Source organism: Schistocerca nitens, chromosome 5, assembly GCF_023898315.1.
Source record: "Schistocerca nitens isolate TAMUIC-IGC-003100 chromosome 5, iqSchNite1.1, whole genome shotgun sequence".
Taxonomy (NCBI): Eukaryota; Metazoa; Arthropoda; class Insecta; order Orthoptera; family Acrididae; genus Schistocerca; species Schistocerca nitens.
This window is the reverse complement of record NC_064618.1, coordinates 732,188,407-732,214,182: the sequence shown is the minus strand read 5'-3', so window position 1 is coordinate 732,214,182 and position 25,776 is coordinate 732,188,407. Positions and strand designations below refer to the sequence as shown.

Here is a 25,776-nt window from a genome sequence, read left to right as displayed (position 1 = left end):
TGCAGCCTCTTCACTTCTCCTACTTTAAGTCAACCAATACATTCTGCTGTGTAGAGTGCTTGAGTACTTATTACAGTGATATAATGCTTTACTTTTGCATTTATGAAGACTGATTTTCCATTGTAGATGTTCATTATTACATTAAATATTATTATTATTATTTGCATGGGATAGGAAGCAATTCAGATGTGTGGATTATTGCATTTCAACCCATTATTGACAATCAGTTGTCTTACTTTTACTGTAATCTTTGAGAATTCTTCTTTCTCAGAGCAGTCTATAATTGTCCAGAGCAAGGAACTGGTCATTTTTTTCTTGAACATCCTTTTGGGATTTTGATGCTATGATGGGATTACCATTCCTTTACTATCCTTCAGACTTTGTAGTGCTTATTGAAATTCATCTTTATCCCATTCTGAGATTTTATTTTATTTTCCTTAAATATTCATTTGGTTTCTGTATTCTCCAGATTATCCACATTTCATTTATTCCTAATATTTCGAACCCGATTGTACTAGGTTTCAAACCATTTTTCCACAGTCATCAATAATTCACTATTTACAACATTCTGCCAATGCTGGGGCAAGTTTTTGATTCCACAGCTGTTGAAATCATGGGGTTTTGAGGCAATGAACTTGTTGATCCATTTTTAGAGCATGTTTTCATCTGGAAAAGAAGTTTCTTTAAGGTTGTTTGATAGAGAGCAGAAAGGGTGAAAATCTGAGTGCTCAAGATCAGGTGAATAAGATGGATGCAGAATGACTTCCCAACCCAACTCCTGTGTAGTTTTCTTCGTCAGTTTAGCAGAATGCCAGTGGGCATTATCAAGTAGCATCACTTCACGCAGTCTTCATGGTCATTGTTCTCGGATATTGTCTGAAAGACATCTCAGCTGTTGACAGTAAATGTTAGCAATGATGGTTACACCTTGGGGAAGCAATTCATAGTACACCACACGTCGCTGTTCCACCAGATGCGTAACATTATCTTTTGTGGATGTACACAGATCTTTGTACAGGTAGTTGCTGCTTCGTTTTGACTCAGCCATTTGTTTCTTTTCCTCATGTTAGCATAGACACCATTTCTCGTCACCAGTAATGATACAGGATAGGAATGGTCGGTGTTGTTCATGCGCCATTTGGTGACAGGCAAGCAGAGGTGTACACATGGGTGCCCGCTGATTTTTGTGATTCTGATTTAGAGCATGCTGGACCCATACACCCTATTTTTGAACCTTCCCCATTGTATGCAAATGTTGCGCGATGATCGCATATCGTCACATTTGCCAGCTCTTGAGTATACTGATGTGGATCATTGTGGATTAATGCATTTAAACGATCGTTATCAAACCCTGAAGGTATTTTTGAATGTTGAGAGCCATTAATGTCAAAATGATCCCCCTTAAAATGAGAACTCCATGTTCGTGCTGTGGTCTGTCCAATGGCATTATCCCCATACATGGCACAAATGTTTCTGGCTCCCTCCCCTGCTGTCACCCCCCTATTGAACTCAAATGAAGAATATATTGGAAATATTCCAATTTCTCCACTTGAACTCCATTTCCTAGAGTCCGCACTTCCTTTCACTGTCACCAAATGACAAAATGACTGTATACTAACTCAAATAGTATCAGTGAACTACAAATAAAAAATTACAATTGATAAATAAAACCAAAGCAGCTTGAATACCAATATGCAAAACAAAAGCGCCACGAACTTATGCACCAACCTAGTATACGTCATCACAAGTATAGTGAAATCAAGTGCTACACTTAGCCAAAGACTTTATGGAAAGTTTTTGATGCAACTAATCAAGTGCCCATAGTGAGAAGAGCAGGAAACAGCTAGGCTAATGACTTAGCGTTAAATGAACTGAATGACTGTCACATGTGTAAACAGAGTTGATTGTTGCTGACTGCAGCAAAGTCTCTGAATGTGTTGCTGCAATTGGGAAATGGGGGATTTACTAACAGTGGCATGTACCTTTAAGATGGGGAGTGAAGGACAGACTAACCCGCTTTCATGCTGACTGTGCTAATGGGAACATCAGCATATAATGTCAAATCCCTTTGGATAAATGAGTCAGAAGGAATACATTATATTGCTCAGTGCAAGGTTATTACAGATTTGCACAAAAGAAATGGAAAGAGAATGAAATCATAGGATAGCTAACAGTTTTCAGAAGAGTAGATTGTTTCTCAGGATACTGAGAAACATAAATGAACTTAAGTGTGTTTTGTGAAACTCTGTAGAGATGGTTGATATGCTGTGTCTGTTCAAACACCAATTTGCCACCAAGGCAAAAAAGGTTAAATGTGTGTGATTATAGGCTAGCACCATCTTCATGTAAATTAATCATCATCTTGGACAGTTTCCAGCCTCTGGCCGGGTCTGCATGGAAATTAAGTATGGAAAAAGGAGGAATATCCACATTTTTCAAAATTGAACCATCAGAAATATTGAAACAAACTGTTTTATGTAGGGAAGAACTCAGAAAAATGGGCATGTGAGTTGTTACTGAAGAACATTGGAAAATTTGTGGAGTCCTAAAAAATTTCTATGTTTTTCCCAGTTTTTTCCCAGAGGAAGAAAAGTATATTGTCGCTGAGGAAAAGTACACTGCCATTTAACATAGAGAAAGTATATTTTCACCAGGGAAAATGTTTATTTCCACTCAGGAAGAAGTGTATTTTCTCCTGGGAAAAATCCAGGATTTTTTTTTTTCCTCGTCCTTGTATACACCCTGAAGGTGCACATGCATTAGGATGACTACTCAGTGCACAAGATCACAACAGAACAGAATGACTATAACATGACTGATAATTAATAAATTGCAACTATTTTTAATAAGCATTTTCTAAATACAGCAGAAAAATTGTTACAAAAAATGCCATTAAAAAACAGAATTCTGAAGAGTTGTTCTAACACAACAAATCATGATCTTATTGATGTACACAGTGCTGCACTAAAAGAGAAACTTTCTTGTAAACAGATTAAAATATGCAATTGTTAAACTTCTTTATGTAGTATCCTTGTACCATAAAAGCAAGGGAGAGGATGTTGTTATGGGTGGCTGGTATCGTCTTTCTGCAACACAAATGCTCATGTGAATTAATGCGGTTCTTTATTTACAAGAAGCTGCTACTGGAATAGAATCCATGATCATGGTAGAAACTCATCTGTAATAGTCCTCTTACTGTTGTAACCTGCGATGTGAACCGACAGATGCCAACTGGAATATGAGTTAGTGAGTCAGTGCCTGAGCCCTCTGGTCCCTCTGGTCAGCGGTGGTGGCCTAAATACATGCTGTTGAGAGGGCATTGGCTGGGTGTTTCTTGTTGGTGTGTGTCTCTGGCCTCTCTTGTGACTCTGGCCTCTCTTGTGATAGGCACGCTCGATCCAACGCCTAGTATCGTTCTTCGCACTACGTATTTGCCAACCAGTGTGCTGGCAACACCTTCCGCTGGCACACTTTATATGAAAAGTAATAGGAAAGACTATAATAAATATCATCCACTTTCTTTTCTGACTTATGTTTTCAAAATATTTGACAAAGTAGTTTTCCTGTTAACAGAATCACATACTAATGGTATGAATACAGGGTTATTACAAATGATTGAAGCAATTTCACAGCTCTACAATAACTTTATTATTTGAGATATTTTCACAATGCTTTGCACACACATACAAAAACTCAAAACGTTTTTTTAGGCATTCACAAGTGTTTGATATGTGCCCCTTTAGTGATTCGGCAGACATCAAGCTGATAATCAAGTTCCTCCCACACTCGGCGCAGTATGTCCCCATCAATGAGTTCGAAAGCATCGTTGATGGGAGCTCGCAGTTCTGGCACGTTTCTTGGTAGAGGAGATTTAAACACTGAATCTTTCACATAACCCCACAGAAAGAAATCGCATGGGGTTAAGTCGGGAGAGCGTGGAGGCCATGACATGAATTGCTGATCATGATCTCCACCACAACCGATCCATCGGTTTTCCAATCTCCTGTTTAAGAAATGCCGAACATCATGATGGAAGTGCAGTGGAGCACCATACTGTTGAAAAATGAAGTCGGCGCTGTCGGTCTCCAGTTATGGCATGAGCCAATTTTCCAGCATGTCCAGATACACGTGTCCTGTAACGTTTTTTTCGCAGAAGAAAAAGGGGCCGTAAACTTTAAACCGTGAGATTGCACAAAACACGTTCACTTTTGGTAAATTGCGAATTTGCTGCACGAATGCGTGAGGATTCTCTACCGCCCAGATTCGCAAATTGTGTCTGTTCACTTCACCATTAAGAAAAAATGTTGCTTCATCACTGAAAACAAGTTTCGCACTGAACACATCCTCTTCCATGAGCTGTTGCAACCGCGCCGAAAATTCAAAGCGTTTGACTTTGTCATCGGGTGTGAGGGCTTGTAGCAATTGTAAACGGTAAGGCTTCTGCTTTAGCCTTTTCCGTAAGATTTTCCAAACCGTCGGCTGCTTGCTTTATTCGTCGACTTCCGCGGGCTACACGTGAAACTTGCCCGCACGCGTTCAACCGTTTCTTCGCTCACTGCAGGCCGACCCTTTGATTTCCCCTTACAGAGGCATCCAGAAGCTTTAAACTGCGCATACCATCGCCGAATGGAGTTAGCAGTTGGTGGATCTTTGTTGAACTTCGTCCTGAAGTGTCGTTGCACTGTTATGACTGACTGATGTGAGTGCATTTCAAGCACGACATACGCTTTCTCGGCTCCTGTCGTCATTTTGTCTCACTTCGCTCTCGAGCGCTCTGGCGGCAGAAACCTGAAGTGCGGCTTCAGCCGAACAAAACTTTATGAGTTTTTCTACGTATCTGTAGTGTGTCGTGACCATATGTCAATGAATGGAGCTACAGTGAATTTATGAAATCGCTTCAATCATTTGTAATAGCCCTGTATATATAAAATACATCATTTGTTTCTGTAGTAACACTGTTCACGTTTATGTCGCACTTCACTTAGCGTAGACCGGGACTGTGTCCTAGGCATGCCCGATGTTGACTGACTGGGCACGGCCCGTGCTGCTGGAGTTGTTGTTGTTGTTCTTGTTGTTACGCCGGCAGAGGTCGCGTCCGAATTCCCGCGTGCCCTCTGGTGGACGGGACTCTACTTGCGGCAACTACCGCCCGTGACGCGCCGTGCCAATGTGCGCCTCCCGCGATCTTTCTGGTGGCTACTGCACTCCTCCTCCTTCGGGGGGGTGAAGCCACTGTGATCCACTGCGTCGGAAGGTGGAGCGTCGGGCAGGAGCGATGACCTCCACATCCATTGGATGGCCCGAGTCGAGGGGATCTGCCAACCCTCGAGCTGGAACCTTCGAATACGGCTGGAAGTGACCCACACGAAGAGGCCCCCGTCGTCCCACAACCGGAGCTCGGGACAGAACGGGTGACAAGCTGTCGAACTCCGGATCCCGTTCCACCTCGGGAGGGGCAAGACCCAGTGGTGGGGACGAAGGGGAAGGGACAACCACAGGTGAACTAGCCCCCTGAGAAACCGAACCTGCTAGGGGGGCCGGCTCTCGCTGGGGCATCTCAAATGATGGCGATGCCGGTGCTGGAGCTACTGGAGGCTGCCAAGGCCGAGAACCATCGCAGTGCGGCAGAGTCACAGCGGGGAGAGGAGGTAACGTCCCCTGTGAAACCAATACAGGTGCCGGCAATGGGGAAGCCGGTGTCCGAGAAGTCGGAGGGTGGGTGCCCGAACGTGGACGTAGCTGATTTTGGTGACGACGTACCACCCAATCCCCCGCCTGCAAGGTATAGAGCCGGCGGCCATTTCGGCGCAGGACCACCGCCGGTATCCAACGTGGATTGCGACCAAACCCACGGGCCCAGACCGACATACCCAGTGGAAAGCCAGCTACTTCGTTTTGTGAAGACTGGCAAGGACCAGGCCGGAGGAGGTGCAGCAGAGTCCTAGGTTGACGCCCATGGAGGAGCTCTGCGGGGCTGCGGTCGCCCGTTGGTGTGGTCCGGTATGCCGTCAAGAAAAACGTCAAGGCTTCCTCTGCAGGAAATTCGTGCACATACTTTTTCATCTGTGTCTTAAATGTGCGCACCATGCGCTTGGCTTCCCCATTCGATTGTGGATGGAAGGGGGGAGAGCAAACGTGCCGAATACCGAAGCGCCTACAAAAATCCTGGAAGGTCTGCGAAATAAACTGCGGTCCATTGTCTGAGACCAGGGTGATTGGCAGACCTTCCACAGAAAAGATTTTTGCTAGTGCCTGGATTGCAACTTCTGAAGTGGTTGAGGAGCAGCGAACCACATATGGGAATCGGGAATAAGCATCAATGACAATGAGCCAAAAGCCATTGAGAAACGGGCCCGCAAAATCGATGTGAACACGTTCCCATGCTTGGGTTGCCGGCGGCCATGAAGAGAACGCTGCCCTGGGAGATGCTTGTTGGCTCGCACACTGGGAACAGGCGGCCACCAAGTGCTCAATTTCTCTGTCAATACCGGGCCAGTACACATGTCTGCGAGCCAAGGTTTTAGTACGGGAAACACCCCAGTGCCCCGCATGTAATAACGTGAGGACCTCCCTTCGTAAACCTGCAGGAACAACCACGCGGGGAGCTGTATCATCGGTAGCCAGAAGGAGAACTCCTTCCAAGACCGAGAGGCGGTCTCGTAGAAGAAAATAATTACGAAGAGGGTCCGAGGCCCGGCCCGGAGGGCGGGAGGACCACCCCTGCTGAATGAGGCGAACTACTTGCCGGAGAACCGGGTCAGCCGCCGTTTCCCTGGCGACTCGAGAACTAGTGATCGGAAAGCCATCAACTGCTTGGCGGGATGCCACATCCAAATGAAAACACATAATCTCCTCTCGATCGAACGTAGGATCCGGGCCCACCGGAAGACGGGAAAGAGCGTCGGCGTTGGCATGCTGTCCTGTAGGGCGAAAATGTATGTCATAATGGTACTTAGAGAGGAACAAGGCCCAGCGCTGTAGTCTGTGGGCCGCCCTATCCGGAATCTGAGAGGCGGGGCCAAATAACGATATTAACGGCTTATGGTCAGTGATTAACTGAAACTTCGTGCCGTACAAGAAAGGGTGAAACTTGGTAACAGCGTAGACAATGGCCAAAGCCTCTTTTTCCACCTGGGAGTAATGGGCCTGCGCGGGACTAAGCGTTTTAGACGCAAACGCTAGTGGTTGCTCGGAACCGTCCGCGTTGCGATGGGCCAGGAACGCCCCCACCCCATACTGCGAAGCATCTGTAGCCAGGACCAACGGCTTACGGGGATCAAAAGTAGCCAAACAAGGGGCTGAAGTGAGGAGGCCCTTCAACGAGGTGAACGCTCGCTCGCATGCAGGCGACCAATCAAAAGGAACACCCTTGTGCAGAAGGCAGTACAGGGGGTGGGCTATAGTGGAAGCCCTGGGAATGAACCGGTGGTAATAGGCTATCTTGCCTAAAAAAGCTTGTAACTCTTTCAGCGAAGTGGGCCGAGGAAGGTTGACGATACCTTGGACCAAACTTCCTAGTGGCTGTATGCCATGCCGAGATATGGTGTAGCCCACATACTCAATGGACGGTTGGAAGAAGGTTGACTTCTGCAGGTTGCAACGCAAGCCCACAGACCTGAATTTGAGAAAGAGGGTGCGAAGGTTGTGCAAGTGTTCCTTCGTGCTGCGGCCTGTGACAATTATGTCATCCAGGTAATTAATACAATGAGGGATTGTCGACGTGACATGCTCAAGATAACGCTGGAATATCGCCGGGGCACTGGATATTCCAAAAGCCAACCGCTGGAATTGGTAAAGGCCAAACGGGGTGTTGACGACCGCCAGCCGTTTGGAGTCCTCATCAAGAGGTATCTGATGATAAGCCTCCGACAGATCGATTTTCGAAAAATATTGGCCACCCGCCACGGCGGAGAACAATTCATCAGCACGAGGCAAAGGATAGGTGTCCACCACCAACTGGGAATTGATGGTGGCCTTGAAATCGCCACAAAGACGTAAGTTTCCTGAGGGCTTCTTGACAATAACGAGGGGCGAAGCCCACTCACTGGAAGAAACGGGAAGAACGACCCCTAGGGCTGTCAGCCGGTCTAGCTCTTCCTTTACCTGAGGGCGGAGAGCCAAGGGGATCTGTCTCGCGCGTAGAAAACGCGGGCGAGCCGACGCCTTCAACGTTAAGTGAGCTTCAAAATCGGAAACACGCCCCAGGCCCTCCTCAAAAATATCTGGAAAGTCTGAGATCAAAGATTCCAATGAGTGATAGGGAACGTCTTCGGAGACCAACTGTATGGTGTCAGCAATAGAAAAACCGAAAGCTTGAAAGGCATCCAGGCCAAAAAGGTTAGCGGAGCTCGCATCACTGACAACAATAAAAGTAATAGGCCGAGTGACTGCTTTGTAAGTCACGTCGGTAGTGAATTGACCCAGTAGGGGAATGAACTGTTTACCATAACCGCGTAGACGCCGGTAAACTGGCGCCAACGGGGGCGATCCAAGGTCGGAATAAGTTTGTGCATTCAACAACGAAACTGCCGCGCCCATATCTACTTGCAGTTGTAACCGGCGCGACCGAACCGACACCTCGATAAAGAGTTTGTGGGCCGATGCGTCGGGAGCCTGGCCCGATGAAACTTCCTGAATGTCAACGTCCATGTCCTCTGTACTTGCTTCCTTCGATGCTTTTGAGGCTGAGTGGCAAACTTTAGCAATGTGACCTTTTTTATTACATTTGCGACAAATGGCCCAACGCTGGGGGCACTCTGACCGATCGTGATGTATATAGCACGACGCACAGGACGGCAACAGGGGCCGGCGGCCGGAATTCTGTTTACGCGCCGTGCGGGAGCGGCCGTAACGGCCGGATTGTACCGCTCGCACGTCGTCCACCCCGGACACAGTGGACGCGGCCGCGCCACCCTGAACCTCCGCGACGTCGCACCACGCTTCCAGCTGTTGACCTGCCGCGTGAGAGACTTCATACGATTGAGCAATAGACAGAACTTCCTCGAGGGAAGGGTCTTCTAACTGCAGGGCCCGTTGCCGGACCTCCCTATCAGGGGCCGAACGAACAATGACGTCGCGTACCATAACGTGGGCATACGACTCTCGCGACTGCTCCGTGACAAAATGACACTTGCGACTAAGACCATGCAGGGTAGCGGCCCACGCCCGGTAAGACTGATGGGGCTGTTTCTTGCATTGATAGAACTCGACCCTAGCCGCCACAACATGCGTGCGGTGGCGATAATATGAAGACAGCAACGAACACAATGCGTCAAAAGACAAGGACGAGGGTTCCTGCAACGGCGCTAGCTGCCGCAAAACTTGATACAGCGAGGGAGATATCCAAGACAAGAAGAGAGCACGACATACCTCCGCATCGGCAACATGAAACGCCTGGAAATGCTGCCAAAGGCGATGTTCATATGCGTCCCAATCCTCCGCCGTCTCTTCATACGGGGGAAAGGGAGGAGGGAACTGCGCCGGAGCAGACGGCGTGGAGAGCAACGCCGGAAGCACTTGTTTCATGGTGGCCATGAGTTCCGTCTGCTGCGCAACCAAAACTCGCACCAAATCCTCCATGCCGTGGAGAAACTGCGAGACCGGAACAACGACGCAACACGCGAAAGAATGACCCTACTCGTCGCCAATTGTGTAGTAACACTGTTCACGTTTACGTCGCACTTCACTTAGCGTAGACCGGGACTGTGTCCTAGGCATGCCCGATGTTGACTGACTGGGCACGGCCCGTGCTGCTGGAGTTGTTGTTGTTGTTCTTGTTGTTACGCCGGCAGAGGTCGCGTCCGAATTCCCGCGTGCCCTCTGGTGGACGGGACTCTACTTGCGGCAACTACCGCCCGTGACGCGCCGTGCCAATGTGCGCCTCCCGCGATCTTTCTGGTGGCTACTGCACTCCTCCTCCTTCGGGGGGGTGAAGCCACTGTGATCCACTGCGTCGGAAGGTGGAGCGTCGGGCAGGAGCGATGACCTCCACATCCATTGGATGGCCCGAGTCGAGGGGATCTGCCAACCCTCGAGCTGGAACCTTCGAATACGGCTGGAAGTGACCCACACGAAGAGGCCCCCGTCGTCCCACAACCGGAGCTCGGGACAGAACGGGTGACAAGCTGTCGAACTCCGGATCCCGTTCCACCTCGGGAGGGGCAAGACCCAGTGGTGGGGACGAAGGGGAAGGGACAACCACAGGTGAACTAGCCCCCTGAGAAACCGAACCTGCTAGGGGGGCCGGCTCTCGCTGGGGCATCTCAAATGATGGCGATGCCGGTGCTGGAGCTACTGGAGGCTGCCAAGGCCGAGAACCATCGCAGTGCGGCAGAGTCACAGCGGGGAGAGGAGGTAACGTCCCCTGTGAAACCAATACAGGTGCCGGCAATGGGGAAGCCGGTGTCCGAGAAGTCGGAGGGTGGGTGCCCGAACGTGGACGTAGCTGATTTTGGTGACGACGTACCACCCAATCCCCCGCCTGCAAGGTATAGAGCCGGCGGCCATTTCGGCGCAGGACCACCGCCGGTATCCAACGTGGATTGCGACCAAACCCACGGGCCCAGACCGACATACCCAGTGGAAAGCCAGCTACTTCGTTTTGTGAAGACTGGCGAGGACCAGGCCGGAGGAGGTGCAGCAGAGTCCTAGGTTGACGCCCATGGAGGAGCTCTGCGGGGCTGCGGTCGCCCGTTGGTGTGGTCCGGTATGCCGTCAAGAAAAACGTCAAGGCTTCCTCTGCAGGAAATTCGTGCACATACTTTTTCATCTGTGTCTTAAATGTGCGCACCATGCGCTTGGCTTCCCCATTCGATTGTGGATGGAAGGGGGGAGAGCAAACGTGCCGAATACCGAAGCGCCTACAAAAATCCTGGAAGGTCTGCGAAATAAACTGCGGTCCATTGTCTGAGACCAGGGTGATTGGCAGACCTTCCACAGAAAAGATTTTTGCTAGTGCCTGGATTGCAACTTCTGAAGTGGTTGAGGAGCAGCGAACCACATATGGGAATCGGGAATAAGCATCAATGACAATGAGCCAAAAGCCATTGAGAAACGGGCCCGCAAAATCGATGTGAACACGTTCCCATGCTTGGGTTGCCGGCGGCCATGAAGAGAACGCTGCCCTGGGAGATGCTTGTTGGCTCGCACACTGGGAACAGGCGGCCACCAAGTGCTCAATTTCTCTGTCAATACCGGGCCAGTACACATGTCTGCGAGCCAAGGTTTTAGTACGGGAAACACCCCAGTGCCCCGCATGTAATAACGTGAGGACCTCCCTTCGTAAACCTGCAGGAACAACCACGCGGGGAGCTGTATCATCGGTAGCCAGAAGGAGAACTCCTTCCAAGACCGAGAGGCGGTCTCGTAGAAGAAAATAATTACGAAGAGGGTCCGAGGCCCGGCCCGGAGGGCGGGAGGACCACCCCTGCTGAATGAGGCGAACTACTTGCCGGAGAACCGGGTCAGCCGCCGTTTCCCTGGCGACTCGAGAACTAGTGATCGGAAAGCCATCAACTGCTTGGCGGGATGCCACATCCAAATGAAAACACATAATCTCCTCTCGATCGAACGTAGGATCCGGGCCCACCGGAAGACGGGAAAGAGCGTCGGCGTTGGCATGCTGTCCTGTAGGGCGAAAATGTATGTCATAATGGTACTTAGAGAGGAACAAGGCCCAGCGCTGTAGTCTGTGGGCCGCCCTATCCGGAATCTGAGAGGCGGGGCCAAATAACGATATTAACGGCTTATGGTCAGTGATTAACTGAAACTTCGTGCCGTACAAGAAAGGGTGAAACTTGGTAACAGCGTAGACAATGGCCAAAGCCTCTTTTTCCACCTGGGAGTAATGGGCCTGCGCGGGACTAAGCGTTTTAGACGCAAACGCTAGTGGTTGCTCGGAACCGTCCGCGTTGCGATGGGCCAGGAACGCCCCCACCCCATACTGCGAAGCATCTGTAGCCAGGACCAACGGCTTACGGGGATCAAAAGTAGCCAAACAAGGGGCTGAAGTGAGGAGGCCCTTCAACGAGGTGAACGCTCGCTCGCATGCAGGCGACCAATCAAAAGGAACACCCTTGTGCAGAAGGCAGTACAGGGGGTGGGCTATAGTGGAAGCCCTGGGAATGAACCGGTGGTAATAGGCTATCTTGCCTAAAAAAGCTTGTAACTCTTTCAGCGAAGTGGGCCGAGGAAGGTTGACGATACCTTGGACCAAACTTCCTAGTGGCTGTATGCCATGCCGAGATATGGTGTAGCCCACATACTCAATGGACGGTTGGAAGAAGGTTGACTTCTGCAGGTTGCAACGCAAGCCCACAGACCTGAATTTGAGAAAGAGGGTGCGAAGGTTGTGCAAGTGTTCCTTCGTGCTGCGGCCTGTGACAATTATGTCATCCAGGTAATTAATACAATGAGGGATTGTCGACGTGACATGCTCAAGATAACGCTGGAATATCGCCGGGGCACTGGATATTCCAAAAGCCAACCGCTGGAATTGGTAAAGGCCAAACGGGGTGTTGACGACCGCCAGCCGTTTGGAGTCCTCATCAAGAGGTATCTGATGATAAGCCTCCGACAGATCGATTTTCGAAAAATATTGGCCACCCGCCACGGCGGAGAACAATTCATCAGCACGAGGCAAAGGATAGGTGTCCACCACCAACTGGGAATTGATGGTGGCCTTGAAATCGCCACAAAGACGTAAGTTTCCTGAGGGCTTCTTGACAATAACGAGGGGCGAAGCCCACTCACTGGAAGAAACGGGAAGAACGACCCCTAGGGCTGTCAGCCGGTCTAGCTCTTCCTTTACCTGAGGGCGGAGAGCCAAGGGGATCTGTCTCGCGCGTAGAAAACGCGGGCGAGCCGACGCCTTCAACGTTAAGTGAGCTTCAAAATCGGAAACACGCCCCAGGCCCTCCTCAAAAATATCTGGAAAGTCTGAGATCAAAGATTCCAATGAGTGATAGGGAACGTCTTCGGAGACCAACTGTATGGTGTCAGCAATAGAAAAACCGAAAGCTTGAAAGGCATCCAGGCCAAAAAGGTTAGCGGAGCTCGCATCACTGACAACAATAAAAGTAATAGGCCGAGTGACTGCTTTGTAAGTCACGTCGGTAGTGAATTGACCCAGTAGGGGAATGAACTGTTTACCATAACCGCGTAGACGCCGGTAAACTGGCGCCAACGGGGGCGATCCAAGGTCGGAATAAGTTTGTGCATTCAACAACGAAACTGCCGCGCCCATATCTACTTGCAGTTGTAACCGGCGCGACCGAACCGACACCTCGATAAAGAGTTTGTGGGCCGATGCGTCGGGAGCCTGGCCCGATGAAACTTCCTGAATGTCAACGTCCATGTCCTCTGTACTTGCTTCCTTCGATGCTTTTGAGGCTGAGTGGCAAACTTTAGCAATGTGACCTTTTTTATTACATTTGCGACAAATGGCCCAACGCTGGGGGCACTCTGACCGATCGTGATGTATATAGCACGACGCACAGGACGGCAACAGGGGCCGGCGGCCGGAATTCTGTTTACGCGCCGTGCGGGAGTGGCCGTAACGGCCGGATTGTACCGCTCGCACGTCGTCCACCCCGGACACAGTGGACGCGGCCGCGCCACCCTGAACCTCCGCGACGTCGCACCACGCTTCCAGCTGTTGACCTGCCGCGTGAGAGACTTCATACGATTGAGCAATAGACAGAACTTCCTCGAGGGAAGGGTCTTCTAACTGCAGGGCCCGTTGCCGGACCTCCCTATCAGGGGCCGAACGAACAATGACGTCGCGTACCATAACGTGGGCATACGACTCTCGCGACTGCTCCGTGACAAAATGACACTTGCGACTAAGACCATGCAGGGTAGCGGCCCACGCCCGGTAAGACTGATGGGGCTGTTTCTTGCATTGATAGAACTCGACCCTAGCCGCCACAACATGCGTGCGGTGGCGATAATATGAAGACAGCAACGAACACAATGCGTCAAAAGACAAGGACGAGGGTTCCTGCAACGGCGCTAGCTGCCGCAAAACTTGATACAGCGAGGGAGATATCCAAGACAAGAAGAGAGCACGACATACCTCCGCATCGGCAACATGAAACGCCTGGAAATGCTGCCAAAGGCGATGTTCATATGCGTCCCAATCCTCCGCCGTCTCTTCATACGGGGGAAAGGGAGGAGGGAACTGCGCCGGAGCAGACGGCGTGGAGAGCAACGCCGGAAGCACTTGTTTCATGGTGGCCATGAGTTCCGTCTGCTGCGCAACCAAAACTCGCACCAAATCCTCCATGCCGTGGAGAAACTGCGAGACCGGAACAACGACGCAACACGCGAAAGAATGACCCTACTCGTCGCCAATTGTGTAGTAACACTGTTCACGTTTACGTCGCACTTCACTTAGCGTAGACCGGGACTGTGTCCTAGGCATGCCCGATGTTGACTGACTGGGCACGGCCCGTGCTGCTGGAGTTGTTGTTGTTGTTCTTGTTGTTACGCCGGCAGAGGTCGCGTCCGAATTCCCGCGTGCCCTCTGGTGGACGGGACTCTACTTGCGGCAACTACCGCCCGTGACGCGCCGTGCCAATGTGCGCCTCCCGCGATCTTTCTGGTGGCTACTGCACTCCTCCTCCTTCGGGGGGTGAAGCCACTGTGATCCACTGCGTCGGAAGGTGGAGCGTCGGGCAGGAGCGATGACCTCCACATCCATTGGATGGCCCGAGTCGAGGGGATCTGCCAACCCTCGAGCTGGAACCTTCGAATACGGCTGGAAGTGACCCACACGAAGAGGCCCCCGTCGTCCCACAACCGGAGCTCGGGACAGAACGGGTGACAAGCTGTCGAACTCCGGATCCCGTTCCACCTCGGGAGGGGCAAGACCCAGTGGTGGGGACGAAGGGGAAGGGACAACCACAGGTGAACTAGCCCCCTGAGAAACCGAACCTGCTAGGGGGGCCGGCTCTCGCTGGGGCATCTCAAATGATGGCGATGCCGGTGCTGGAGCTACTGGAGGCTGCCAAGGCCGAGAACCATCGCAGTGCGGCAGAGTCACAGCGGGGAGAGGAGGTAACGTCCCCTGTGAAACCAATACAGGTGCCGGCAATGGGGAAGCCGGTGTCCGAGAAGTCGGAGGGTGGGTGCCCGAACGTGGACGTAGCTGATTTTGGTGACGACGTACCACCCAATCCCCCGCCTGCAAGGTATAGAGCCGGCGGCCATTTCGGCGCAGGACCACCGCCGGTATCCAACGTGGATTGCGACCAAACCCACGGGCCCAGACCGACATACCCAGTGGAAAGCCAGCTACTTCGTTTTGTGAAGACTGGCGAGGACCAGGCCGGAGGAGGTGCAGCAGAGTCCTAGGTTGACGCCCATGGAGGAGCTCTGCGGGGCTGCGGTCGCCCGTTGGTGTGGTCCGGTATGCCGTCAAGAAAAACGTCAAGGCTTCCTCTGCAGGAAATTCGTGCACATACTTTTTCATCTGTGTCTTAAATGTGCGCACCATGCGCTTGGCTTCCCCATTCGATTGTGGATGGAAGGGGGGAGAGCAAACGTGCCGAATACCGAAGCGCCTACAAAAATCCTGGAAGGTCTGCGAAATAAACTGCGGTCCATTGTCTGAGACCAGGGTGATTGGCAGACCTTCCACAGAAAAGATTTTTGCTAGTGCCTGGATTGCAACTTCTGAAGTGGTTGAGGAGCAGCGAACCACATATGGGAATCGGGAATAAGCATCAATGACAATGAGCCAAAAGCCATTGAGAAACGGGCCCGCAAAATCGATGTGAACACGTTCCCATGCTTGGGTTGCCGGCGGCCATGAAGAGAACGCTGCCCTGGGAGATGCTTGTTGGCTCGCACACTGGGAACAGGCGGCCACCAAGTGCTCAATTTCTCTGTCAATACCGGGCCAGTACACATGTCTGCGAGCCAAGGTTTTAGTACGGGAAACACCCCAGTGCCCCGCATGTAATAACGTGAGGACCTCCCTTCGTAAACCTGCAGGAACAACCACGCGGGGAGCTGTATCATCGGTAGCCAGAAGGAGAACTCCTTCCAAGACCGAGAGGCGGTCTCGTAGAAGAAAATAATTACGAAGAGGGTCCGAGGCCCGGCCCGGAGGGCGGGAGGACCACCCCTGCTGAATGAGGCGAACTACTTGCCGGAGAACCGGGTCAGCCGCCGTTTCCCTGGCGACTCGAGAACTAGTGATCGGAAAGCCATCAACTGCTTGGCGGGATGCCACATCCAAATGAAAACACATAATCTCCTCTCGATCGAACGTAGGATCCGGGCCCACCGGAAGACGGGAAAGAGCGTCGGCGTTGGCATGCTGTCCTGTAGGGCGAAAATGTATGTCATAATGGTACTTAGAGAGGAACAAGGCCCAGCGCTGTAGTCTGTGGGCCGCCCTATCCGGAATCTGAGAGGCGGGGCCAAATAACGATATTAACGGCTTATGGTCAGTGATTAACTGAAACTTCGTGCCGTACAAGAAAGGGTGAAACTTGGTAACAGCGTAGACAATGGCCAAAGCCTCTTTTTCCACCTGGGAGTAATGGGCCTGCGCGGGACTAAGCGTTTTAGACGCAAACGCTAGTGGTTGCTCGGAACCGTCCGCGTTGCGATGGGCCAGGAACGCCCCCACCCCATACTGCGAAGCATCTGTAGCCAGGACCAACGGCTTACGGGGATCAAAAGTAGCCAAACAAGGGGCTGAAGTGAGGAGGCCCTTCAACGAGGTGAACGCTCGCTCGCATGCAGGCGACCAATCAAAAGGAACACCCTTGTGCAGAAGGCAGTACAGGGGGTGGGCTATAGTGGAAGCCCTGGGAATGAACCGGTGGTAATAGGCTATCTTGCCTAAAAAAGCTTGTAACTCTTTCAGCGAAGTGGGCCGAGGAAGGTTGACGATACCTTGGACCAAACTTCCTAGTGGCTGTATGCCATGCCGAGATATGGTGTAGCCCACATACTCAATGGACGGTTGGAAGAAGGTTGACTTCTGCAGGTTGCAACGCAAGCCCACAGACCTGAATTTGAGAAAGAGGGTGCGAAGGTTGTGCAAGTGTTCCTTCGTGCTGCGGCCTGTGACAATTATGTCATCCAGGTAATTAATACAATGAGGGATTGTCGACGTGACATGCTCAAGATAACGCTGGAATATCGCCGGGGCACTGGATATTCCAAAAGCCAACCGCTGGAATTGGTAAAGGCCAAACGGGGTGTTGACGACCGCCAGCCGTTTGGAGTCCTCATCAAGAGGTATCTGATGATAAGCCTCCGACAGATCGATTTTCGAAAAATATTGGCCACCCGCCACGGCGGAGAACAATTCATCAGCACGAGGCAAAGGATAGGTGTCCACCACCAACTGGGAATTGATGGTGGCCTTGAAATCGCCACAAAGACGTAAGTTTCCTGAGGGCTTCTTGACAATAACGAGGGGCGAAGCCCACTCACTGGAAGAAACGGGAAGAACGACCCCTAGGGCTGTCAGCCGGTCTAGCTCTTCCTTTACCTGAGGGCGGAGAGCCAAGGGGATCTGTCTCGCGCGTAGAAAACGCGGGCGAGCCGACGCCTTCAACGTTAAGTGAGCTTCAAAATCGGAAACACGCCCCAGGCCCTCCTCAAAAATATCTGGAAAGTCTGAGATCAAAGATTCCAATGAGTGATAGGGAACGTCTTCGGAGACCAACTGTATGGTGTCAGCAATAGAAAAACCGAAAGCTTGAAAGGCATCCAGGCCAAAAAGGTTAGCGGAGCTCGCATCACTGACAACAATAAAAGTAATAGGCCGAGTGACTGCTTTGTAAGTCACGTCGGTAGTGAATTGACCCAGTAGGGGAATGAACTGTTTACCATAACCGCGTAGACGCCGGTAAACTGGCGCCAACGGGGGCGATCCAAGGTCGGAATAAGTTTGTGCATTCAACAACGAAACTGCCGCGCCCATATCTACTTGCAGTTGTAACCGGCGCGACCGAACCGACACCTCGATAAAGAGTTTGTGGGCCGATGCGTCGGGAGCCTGGCCCGATGAAACTTCCTGAATGTCAACGTCCATGTCCTCTGTACTTGCTTCCTTCGATGCTTTTGAGGCTGAGTGGCAAACTTTAGCAATGTGACCTTTTTTATTACATTTGCGACAAATGGCCCAACGCTGGGGGCACTCTGACCGATCGTGATGTATATAGCACGACGCACAGGACGGCAACAGGGGCCGGCGGCCGGAATTCTGTTTACGCGCCGTGCGGGAGCGGCCGTAACGGCCGGATTGTACCGCTCGCACGTCGTCCACCCCGGACACAGTGGACGCGGCCGCGCCACCCTGAACCTCCGCGACGTCGCACCACGCTTCCAGCTGTTGACCTGCCGCGTGAGAGACTTCATACGATTGAGCAATAGACAGAACTTCCTCGAGGGAAGGGTCTTCTAACTGCAGGGCCCGTTGCCGGACCTCCCTATCAGGGGCCGAACGAACAATGACGTCGCGTACCATAACGTGGGCATACGACTCTCGCGACTGCTCCGTGACAAAATGACACTTGCGACTAAGACCATGCAGGGTAGCGGCCCACGCCCGGTAAGACTGATGGGGCTGTTTCTTGCATTGATAGAACTCGACCCTAGCCGCCACAACATGCGTGCGGTGGCGATAATATGAAGACAGCAACGAACACAATGCGTCAAAAGACAAGGACGAGGGTTCCTGCAACGGCGCTAGCTGCCGCAAAACTTGATACAGCGAGGGAGATATCCAAGACAAGAAGAGAGCACGACATACCTCCGCATCGGCAACATGAAACGCCTGGAAATGCTGCCAAAGGCGATGTTCATATGCGTCCCAATCCTCCGCCGTCTCTTCATACGGGGGAAAGGGAGGAGGGAACTGCGCCGGAGCAGACGGCGTGGAGAGCAACGCCGGAAGCACTTGTTTCATGGTGGCCATGAGTTCCGTCTGCTGCGCAACCAAAACTCGCACCAAATCCTCCATGCCGTGGAGAAACTGCGAGACCGGAACAACGACGCAACACGCGAAAGAATGACCCTACTCGTCGCCAATTGTGTAGTAACACTGTTCACGTTTACGTCGCACTTCACTTAGCGTAGACCGGGACTGTGTCCTAGGCATGCCCGATGTTGACTGACTGGGCACGGCCCGTGCTGCTGGAGTTGTTGTTGTTGTTCTTGTTGTTACGCCGGCAGAGGTCGCGTCCGAATTCCCGCGTGCCCTCTGGTGGACGGGACTCTACTTGCGGCAACTACCGCCCGTGACGCGCCGTGCCAATGTGCGCCTCCCTCGATCTTTCTGGTGGCTACTACAGTTTCTATTAAAAAATTCGTCAATGGAGTAGAATAGTATGAGTATATATACAATACATCATTTGTTTCTATTAAAAAATTCGTCAATGGAGTAGAAGGAGTTGGCCACTAGTAAGTCTTTCAGGCTCCTTTTAAACTGATCTTTATTTGTAACTAAATTTTTTATGTTTGCTGGTAAATTATTGAAGATGAGAGTTCCTGAGTAGTGGACCCCTTTTTGAACTAAAGTAAGTGCTTTTAAGTCCTTGTGCAGATCATTTTTGTTACTGGTATTGTATGTATGAACTGAGCTGTTTGTTGGAAAAAGAAGATATATTATTTAGGACAAATTTCATTAAGGAGTAAATATACTGAGAGTCAGTAGTTAGTATACCCAGTTCTTTGAAGAGGTTTCTACAGGACGTCCGTGAATTTACTCCACAAATAATACGTATTACACGCTTTTGGATTCTGAAAACGTTTGTTTGACTCATAGAGTTACCCCAAAATGTTATACCATATGACATTATGGAATGAAAGTAGGCAAAGTATGCAAGCTTTTTCATTTTTATGTCGCCTATGTCTGCTAACACTCGAATTGCAAATACAGATTTGTTAAGGCGTTTCTGCAGTTCTGTGGTGTGCTCCTCCCAACTGAATTAATTATCAAGTTGTAATCCCAGGAATTTAAGACTGTCAACCTCTTCTATCTGCTCTTCTTTATACTTTATGCATATGCTAGGTGGAAACCTCTTACAGGTTCTGAATTGCATATAGTGAGTCTTTTCGAAGTTTAATGTCAATGAGTTGGCTGTAAACCATTTATTAATATCCATGAAAATATCATTAGCATATCTTTCTAGAACTACACTTGACGTACTATTTATTGCAATACTTGTGTCATCTGCAAACAAAACGAACTCTGCTTCTGGCAGTGTAACTGATGAGAGATCATTAATGTACAACTTCAGAGCTAGGGAGATGGGGGCAGAAAGTGGTACTCGATTGATGGTACTTATTTTAATGCAAGAGCAGTTGTGTATTAATATTTTTAACACAGGAAATTTGAAAGGACTGATAAAAAATATTGTAAACTGTGGAAAAGTGTTATTTCAGGGAACATGAAAGTGGGGCTATGTCATCCGGCGTAATGAAGTCTGAATAGACTCTGTCCTGCTGTCCTGATTAAGTGGTGTCATGCAAAGGGGGGGGGGGGGGGGGAATAAAATAAAATAAACAAACTTGACAGTGAAGAATGAGTGAGGATATCGTGCCACTAAAAAGTGCTTGCTAATTCAGAAATTATTCATTCTAAATGACACAGCTAGTTTATAAAATTGTGTGCTATGTTTGTTGGTAGCATTATCTAGTTGCAATGTAGTTCTTCCAAAACTAATGTGCACAAAACTTTGGCAAAAACCATGAACTAGGTATCTAACTCTCTATTAAAGAGAAAATCTTTTCGAAGTTGATGCACAGGAAGAAGGAATCATTGATTAAAACATACCGAGAGGAAGTTGCTATTTAGTATTGCTCCTGAAATATTTTACCTTGAATCCACCCATTGTACTGAAATTGGAATAATATATATGCATATATATCCTGATGAGCTCAAACATTATGATCAGCTGCTTAATAGTATGTTAATCCAGCTCTGAAATGCAAGACAGCAGCGATCTGCATGGTACCGGCTTGACAAGTTTTTCGTATGTTTCTGGAGGTATGTAGCACCAATTGTCTATTCACAGGCCACACAGTTCCCATAAGTTATGGGCTGTTGGCATGTGGGTGTGGAGCTGTGCCTGATAGTGTCTCAAGTGTGTTCAAATCAGGAAAATTTGTTTGCCAATACGTCAGCATGCGTTCACTGTCATACTCCTCAAACCACTGCTGTGCGATTGTGACCGTGTGACACGGACAGTTATATAGCTTGCAGTTATCAAGCATGAGGGAATGCAGGCAGTTGGCAGTTCCACAGAGAGCATCCACATCTGTTACTGTGTCTTTGATTACTACTACAGATCCCATGGAAGCCCAGCTAAATGTCCCCTAAAGCATAACACTGCCCCCACTGACCTGCAGGTGTGTCATGATGCATGTTTCGAACAGCGGTTCACATGGATGAAGCCATATGCAGACATAACTATTGATCTGGTGTAAAAAGAAATATGATTCATCTGAGCAGGTGACAGGTTCCATTGATTCACAGTCTAATCTCGATGATCCTGTGCCCATTGCAGTTGTAATTGATGACATCTTTGGGAAGCATGGTAACATGTAGAGGTCCTCTAATGCGAAGTCCCACATTTGGCAGTATGCTCTGAACGGAGTGCTCCAAAGCATTTTTGCCTGCACCAGTATTGTACTCTTTCATCATATCTGCCACAAATCACCATCTTTTCTGCTTTACAGAATGGGCAAACATCATAAGTCCACATTCTGTGATTATCCGGATGTCCAACAGCTTGATGCCTGCTCATGTTACATCACAGTTCAGTGACTTTTCTTAGAGATGCTAATGATTTAACGTCCCGACAACCAACTAGCTTTCCCGTTTGTGAGATGTTAGGTGCCATGACATTGTACCCTTTGTCAAAGTCACTTATGTCCATGGATTTCCCCATTTGTGGCTCATATTGTTGCTAGAATAAATCCCCACTCATCTCTGCTCCACTTATATACTTTTTACACAGTGCCATTTGCCTGCAACTTCACAGGCGGTCTTGAGTCTCATAGTAGGCAATAACCATTATGTTTTGGTTCATCAGTAAATTTCACAAATACATCAGTATGGTGCCAATTACAAATCTTACTGTAAAAGCACAAGGAGGTTAAATACCATATTAAATTGTTCATAATTTAGTTGCTATTCAGTGTACAAAATGCTGTTCAGTGAGACAATTGGCTTAGAAAATTCCATTAATACTATACCATTTTAACTTTCCTTTGTATTTCTACAGGTAGATGAACAAGCAGTTGCTCAGCGTATTGTCAAGTTATTGTTTGAAAGTTTCTACCCGTACGAGAGAGGTCCTGAAGTTACGCTGAAGAGGATAATGAATATGATAGTGCTGAGCCCAATTGGAAGTCGCAAATTCTTTTTCTATTCAAAATCTGTACTAAGCTTTGAGTCAAGCGTACAGTTAGTACTTTCTATAATGACATATATTTTGAGATATGTTAAGTCAGAGTTCAGTGGAAAGCTAACTGTGTCAAATGGCACAGAGCAAGATAAGCCCACCGTTACTCCCAAAACTTCAAAGGACAATAAAGAAGCTCCAGCTTCAAAAAAAAGAAGAATCAGTTCGCCAGACCCAGTTTCAAGTTTGGGTAAGTGTATGGTTGCTCTTTTAGTGTAATGACTTGCCACACAATTTTCCAAGTGTTTCAAAAAAATCAGAAAAAGAAATATACATACATCATCATAGTGTGTTTCTACTTGTTTTTTAATGTAAGCTATTGATAAAGACAATGTGTGTGTCTCATAGACTCATTAACTAGGAAAATTTATCTTCATTGTTAATTTAATTTTCGTCACAATATCACTGTCCTCAGTGTGCTTCCTTTCATTTTTGTAATGCTCCAGGGAACAGTATTATATTATCTTTACTGTATCAGTCATACTGTTTAGTGTGAATTTCAGCACACTCCAAAAATAAGTAAAATCACTTTCTGTAACAATCCATAGTTAAAAGTGCTTCAAACCAGACCGTAACTAGATACATGAAGCGAACTGATATCATCAAATTTTCCTCAAATGCACTGCTGTAAAATGTGGTGGTGTACTCCTTAAAACTGTGTTGACCAACATCAGTACAGGAAATACCCACTACAGTGACACATTGCTTAGTGATTGCGTCACATCGTCCGTCAGTTACAATCTTGAGTTCTAATGTAAGTAGCTAGCTGTCTTACTGATTGGCTACATTTTAATAGCAACCAGGTGTATAATGGTTACTTATCTATGTGAGGTCGGATTTTGCCTAGGCTATGGCAAATGATATCACAGTAGTAACATATCATATTTGGCATAACAGTTTGCAATATTTCAGTATTTCATCCAGGTCTATGTCCTTATGAGAATGGTCAGTAAAATGTGTTTAGTTGTGTCCCAACAATTAGAGACACAATAGGTATCATGATCCTTGTGCTAAATCTGGGAAGAATTATACATCTGCATTAATCATAAAAATTTACTCTTAACTGATGCTACCAGAAAGCAAGCACCCAATACCCCATCAGTAGCTCCCAGTGTAGTTTGTTTCAAATACCTGATTTTCAATAAAAGAGGCTTATAATGAAATTTGATGCGTAAGCAGTGCTTCATGGGACTTTATTTCATCAACTTAAACATTTCCAATCTCTATCCGGGCTCTTTGTTTTCTTTTGTCCTCCCATTATCCCTCACTCAACTTTTGTCTGGTGTTACATTCTTTTTTCATGCTTTCTCTTCTATTTTCTTCAGTCACTTACTCCTCAGTCTTACTATCAGTCTTTTGCCCTCTGTTTCCATTCTGTGCATTATGTTTAGTATCCCACTAGTGACCTGCTGTAGCTGCACGCAGTTAACACTAAATATCTACAGCTGTACGGTTTGTCTGTTGTAGTGGTAATCAATTACGTACACAAACCTTTCTTGTGAATCAGTTTATTAGTGAAAACTGTATCAAAATCCCTACAGTAGTTCTAAGATTAGCCTTCACATACAGACAGAAAAATGTGGCAGGGGACTTTCATGTGGTAACATGTACAGAAGTGTACCAATGTCCATACCACTTCCATCCTGCACTCTTCAATGTTTAATTTTGAAATTAAAGGGAACTGATATGAAGTGGAGATTCATCATGTATGACGTAGCTGTGTAGTTCCTGTTGGATTATAATTGTAGTGTCTGGCATCTGGGTTGCAAAACTATCATGCAAGAGTTATATTTATGACAGAGACTTACAGATCTTCTGTCTGCAAGTTTTTGGAACACAGAATTTTGAAAAGATTAATTTGAGAGGTTAAACTCGAAAATATTGTTGAAAACAAGAGTTGGAATAACAGGATGCTTTGTAGATAAGAAAGCCTTTTTCCAAACCAGACACTGTTGCTAATATATTTTTATAATAATGTTGATTTTGTCTGTAAAACTAGATGTACCTGTGACAAACTGTGAAGTAGTGTACCACTGGTAACAGTTTCCAGGATTTCATCAACAGTAGAGTGCGAAACCTCGCATGACCACCTAATGAATTCTCTTCAGAAGAGGGCTGCCAACCATGGTTTTGAAACAAAATATCTTGAGATGACTGTGGAAGACTAGAGATATAGACAACAGAGAATTTTCATGTACAAAATAAGGAAAAGCGGTTTCACATTGCTCTTCACTGGAGGCATTGTGCAGTGCACTTTAAATACAAGATGGATACTGTATCTTGGGTGTCAGCCCAGGTTCATTAATTGAATGATATAGTGTAGAAGAACAAAAGTTGTCTACAGATCAGTAATATCAAAGTGCAAAGTGCTCTTTATTTGTGCAGGGGCAAGATCTCAGACTACTTGCTAGGAAATGATATATAAACAACAGTGATGGAGAAGAAGCTAATTTATTACATACAGAATTTATGCTGGTAATGTTTTGAAAGTCTATAGTATAATGACAGATCCGTGTAGTAGCTTATACATGTTGCCAATCAGAGTTGGGCAAAATTCATTCAAATGACGAATAACGAATGTACATAAAAATTATTATTCATTATTTGTCAATAACAAATAAAACATTTGTTTGAAATATTAACAATATAAGGAAAATATAGATTGCTACTTACTGTAAAGATGATACTTTAAGTTGCAGACAGGCACAATTGAAAGACATTTGCACATTAGCTTTCAGCCACAGCCTTCATCAGAAAATGAACACACATACACATTCTTGAGGGTATTTTTGTTCTGTCGTTGCAACTACTATGTCTGCAGCTTATGGTCTCGCGGTAGCTTTCTCGGGTTCCCAGGTTTGATTCCCAGTGGGGTTAGGGATTTTCACCTGCCCCAAGATGACTGGGAGTTTTTGTGTCTTATTCATCATCATCATCATCATCATTATCATTCATCCCCATTATGGTTGGAGGAAGGCATCGGCAAACCACCTCCATTTGGACCTTGCCTAGTACAGCGGTGCGGGTCTCCCGCATCGTTCTCCTACGCTCTGTCAAAGAAGCATGGGACTTCATTTCCATTGCAACTACAAAAATGCATGATTTTTTTTCACCAGATGCATTTTGCTTTATTGAGATGAAGCATCATCAGTGGCCTGTAATTAAATTATTTACATTTTGATTTGCTAATCGAGGAACAGTTCGTTAAGAATATGTTGTTTTGTACTTTCAGTGATTTTTGCTTGATATCTTGCTTTTGCTCTGCAGCACTATGCAATTATTATGTTTTTCACAACACACCTTTATGCACACCACTGTATTCCATTTGTTTTCATAGTTC

General features: G+C 48.0%; 1 protein-coding gene across 5 annotated transcripts in view; it reads left to right on the top strand.

Moving 5' to 3' along the window:
- Positions 1-25,776, top strand: part of LOC126259326 (condensin-2 complex subunit G2-like) — a 306,542-nt gene that overhangs the window by 161,804 nt on the left and 118,962 nt on the right. For all 5 annotated transcript variants that reach the window (XM_049956017.1, XM_049956015.1, XM_049956013.1 and 2 more), the window contains exon 12: positions 22,257-22,626. In XM_049956017.1, the coding sequence (XP_049811974.1) occupies positions 22,257-22,626 (370 nt within the window). The remainder of the gene's footprint in view (positions 1-22,256; positions 22,627-25,776) is intronic.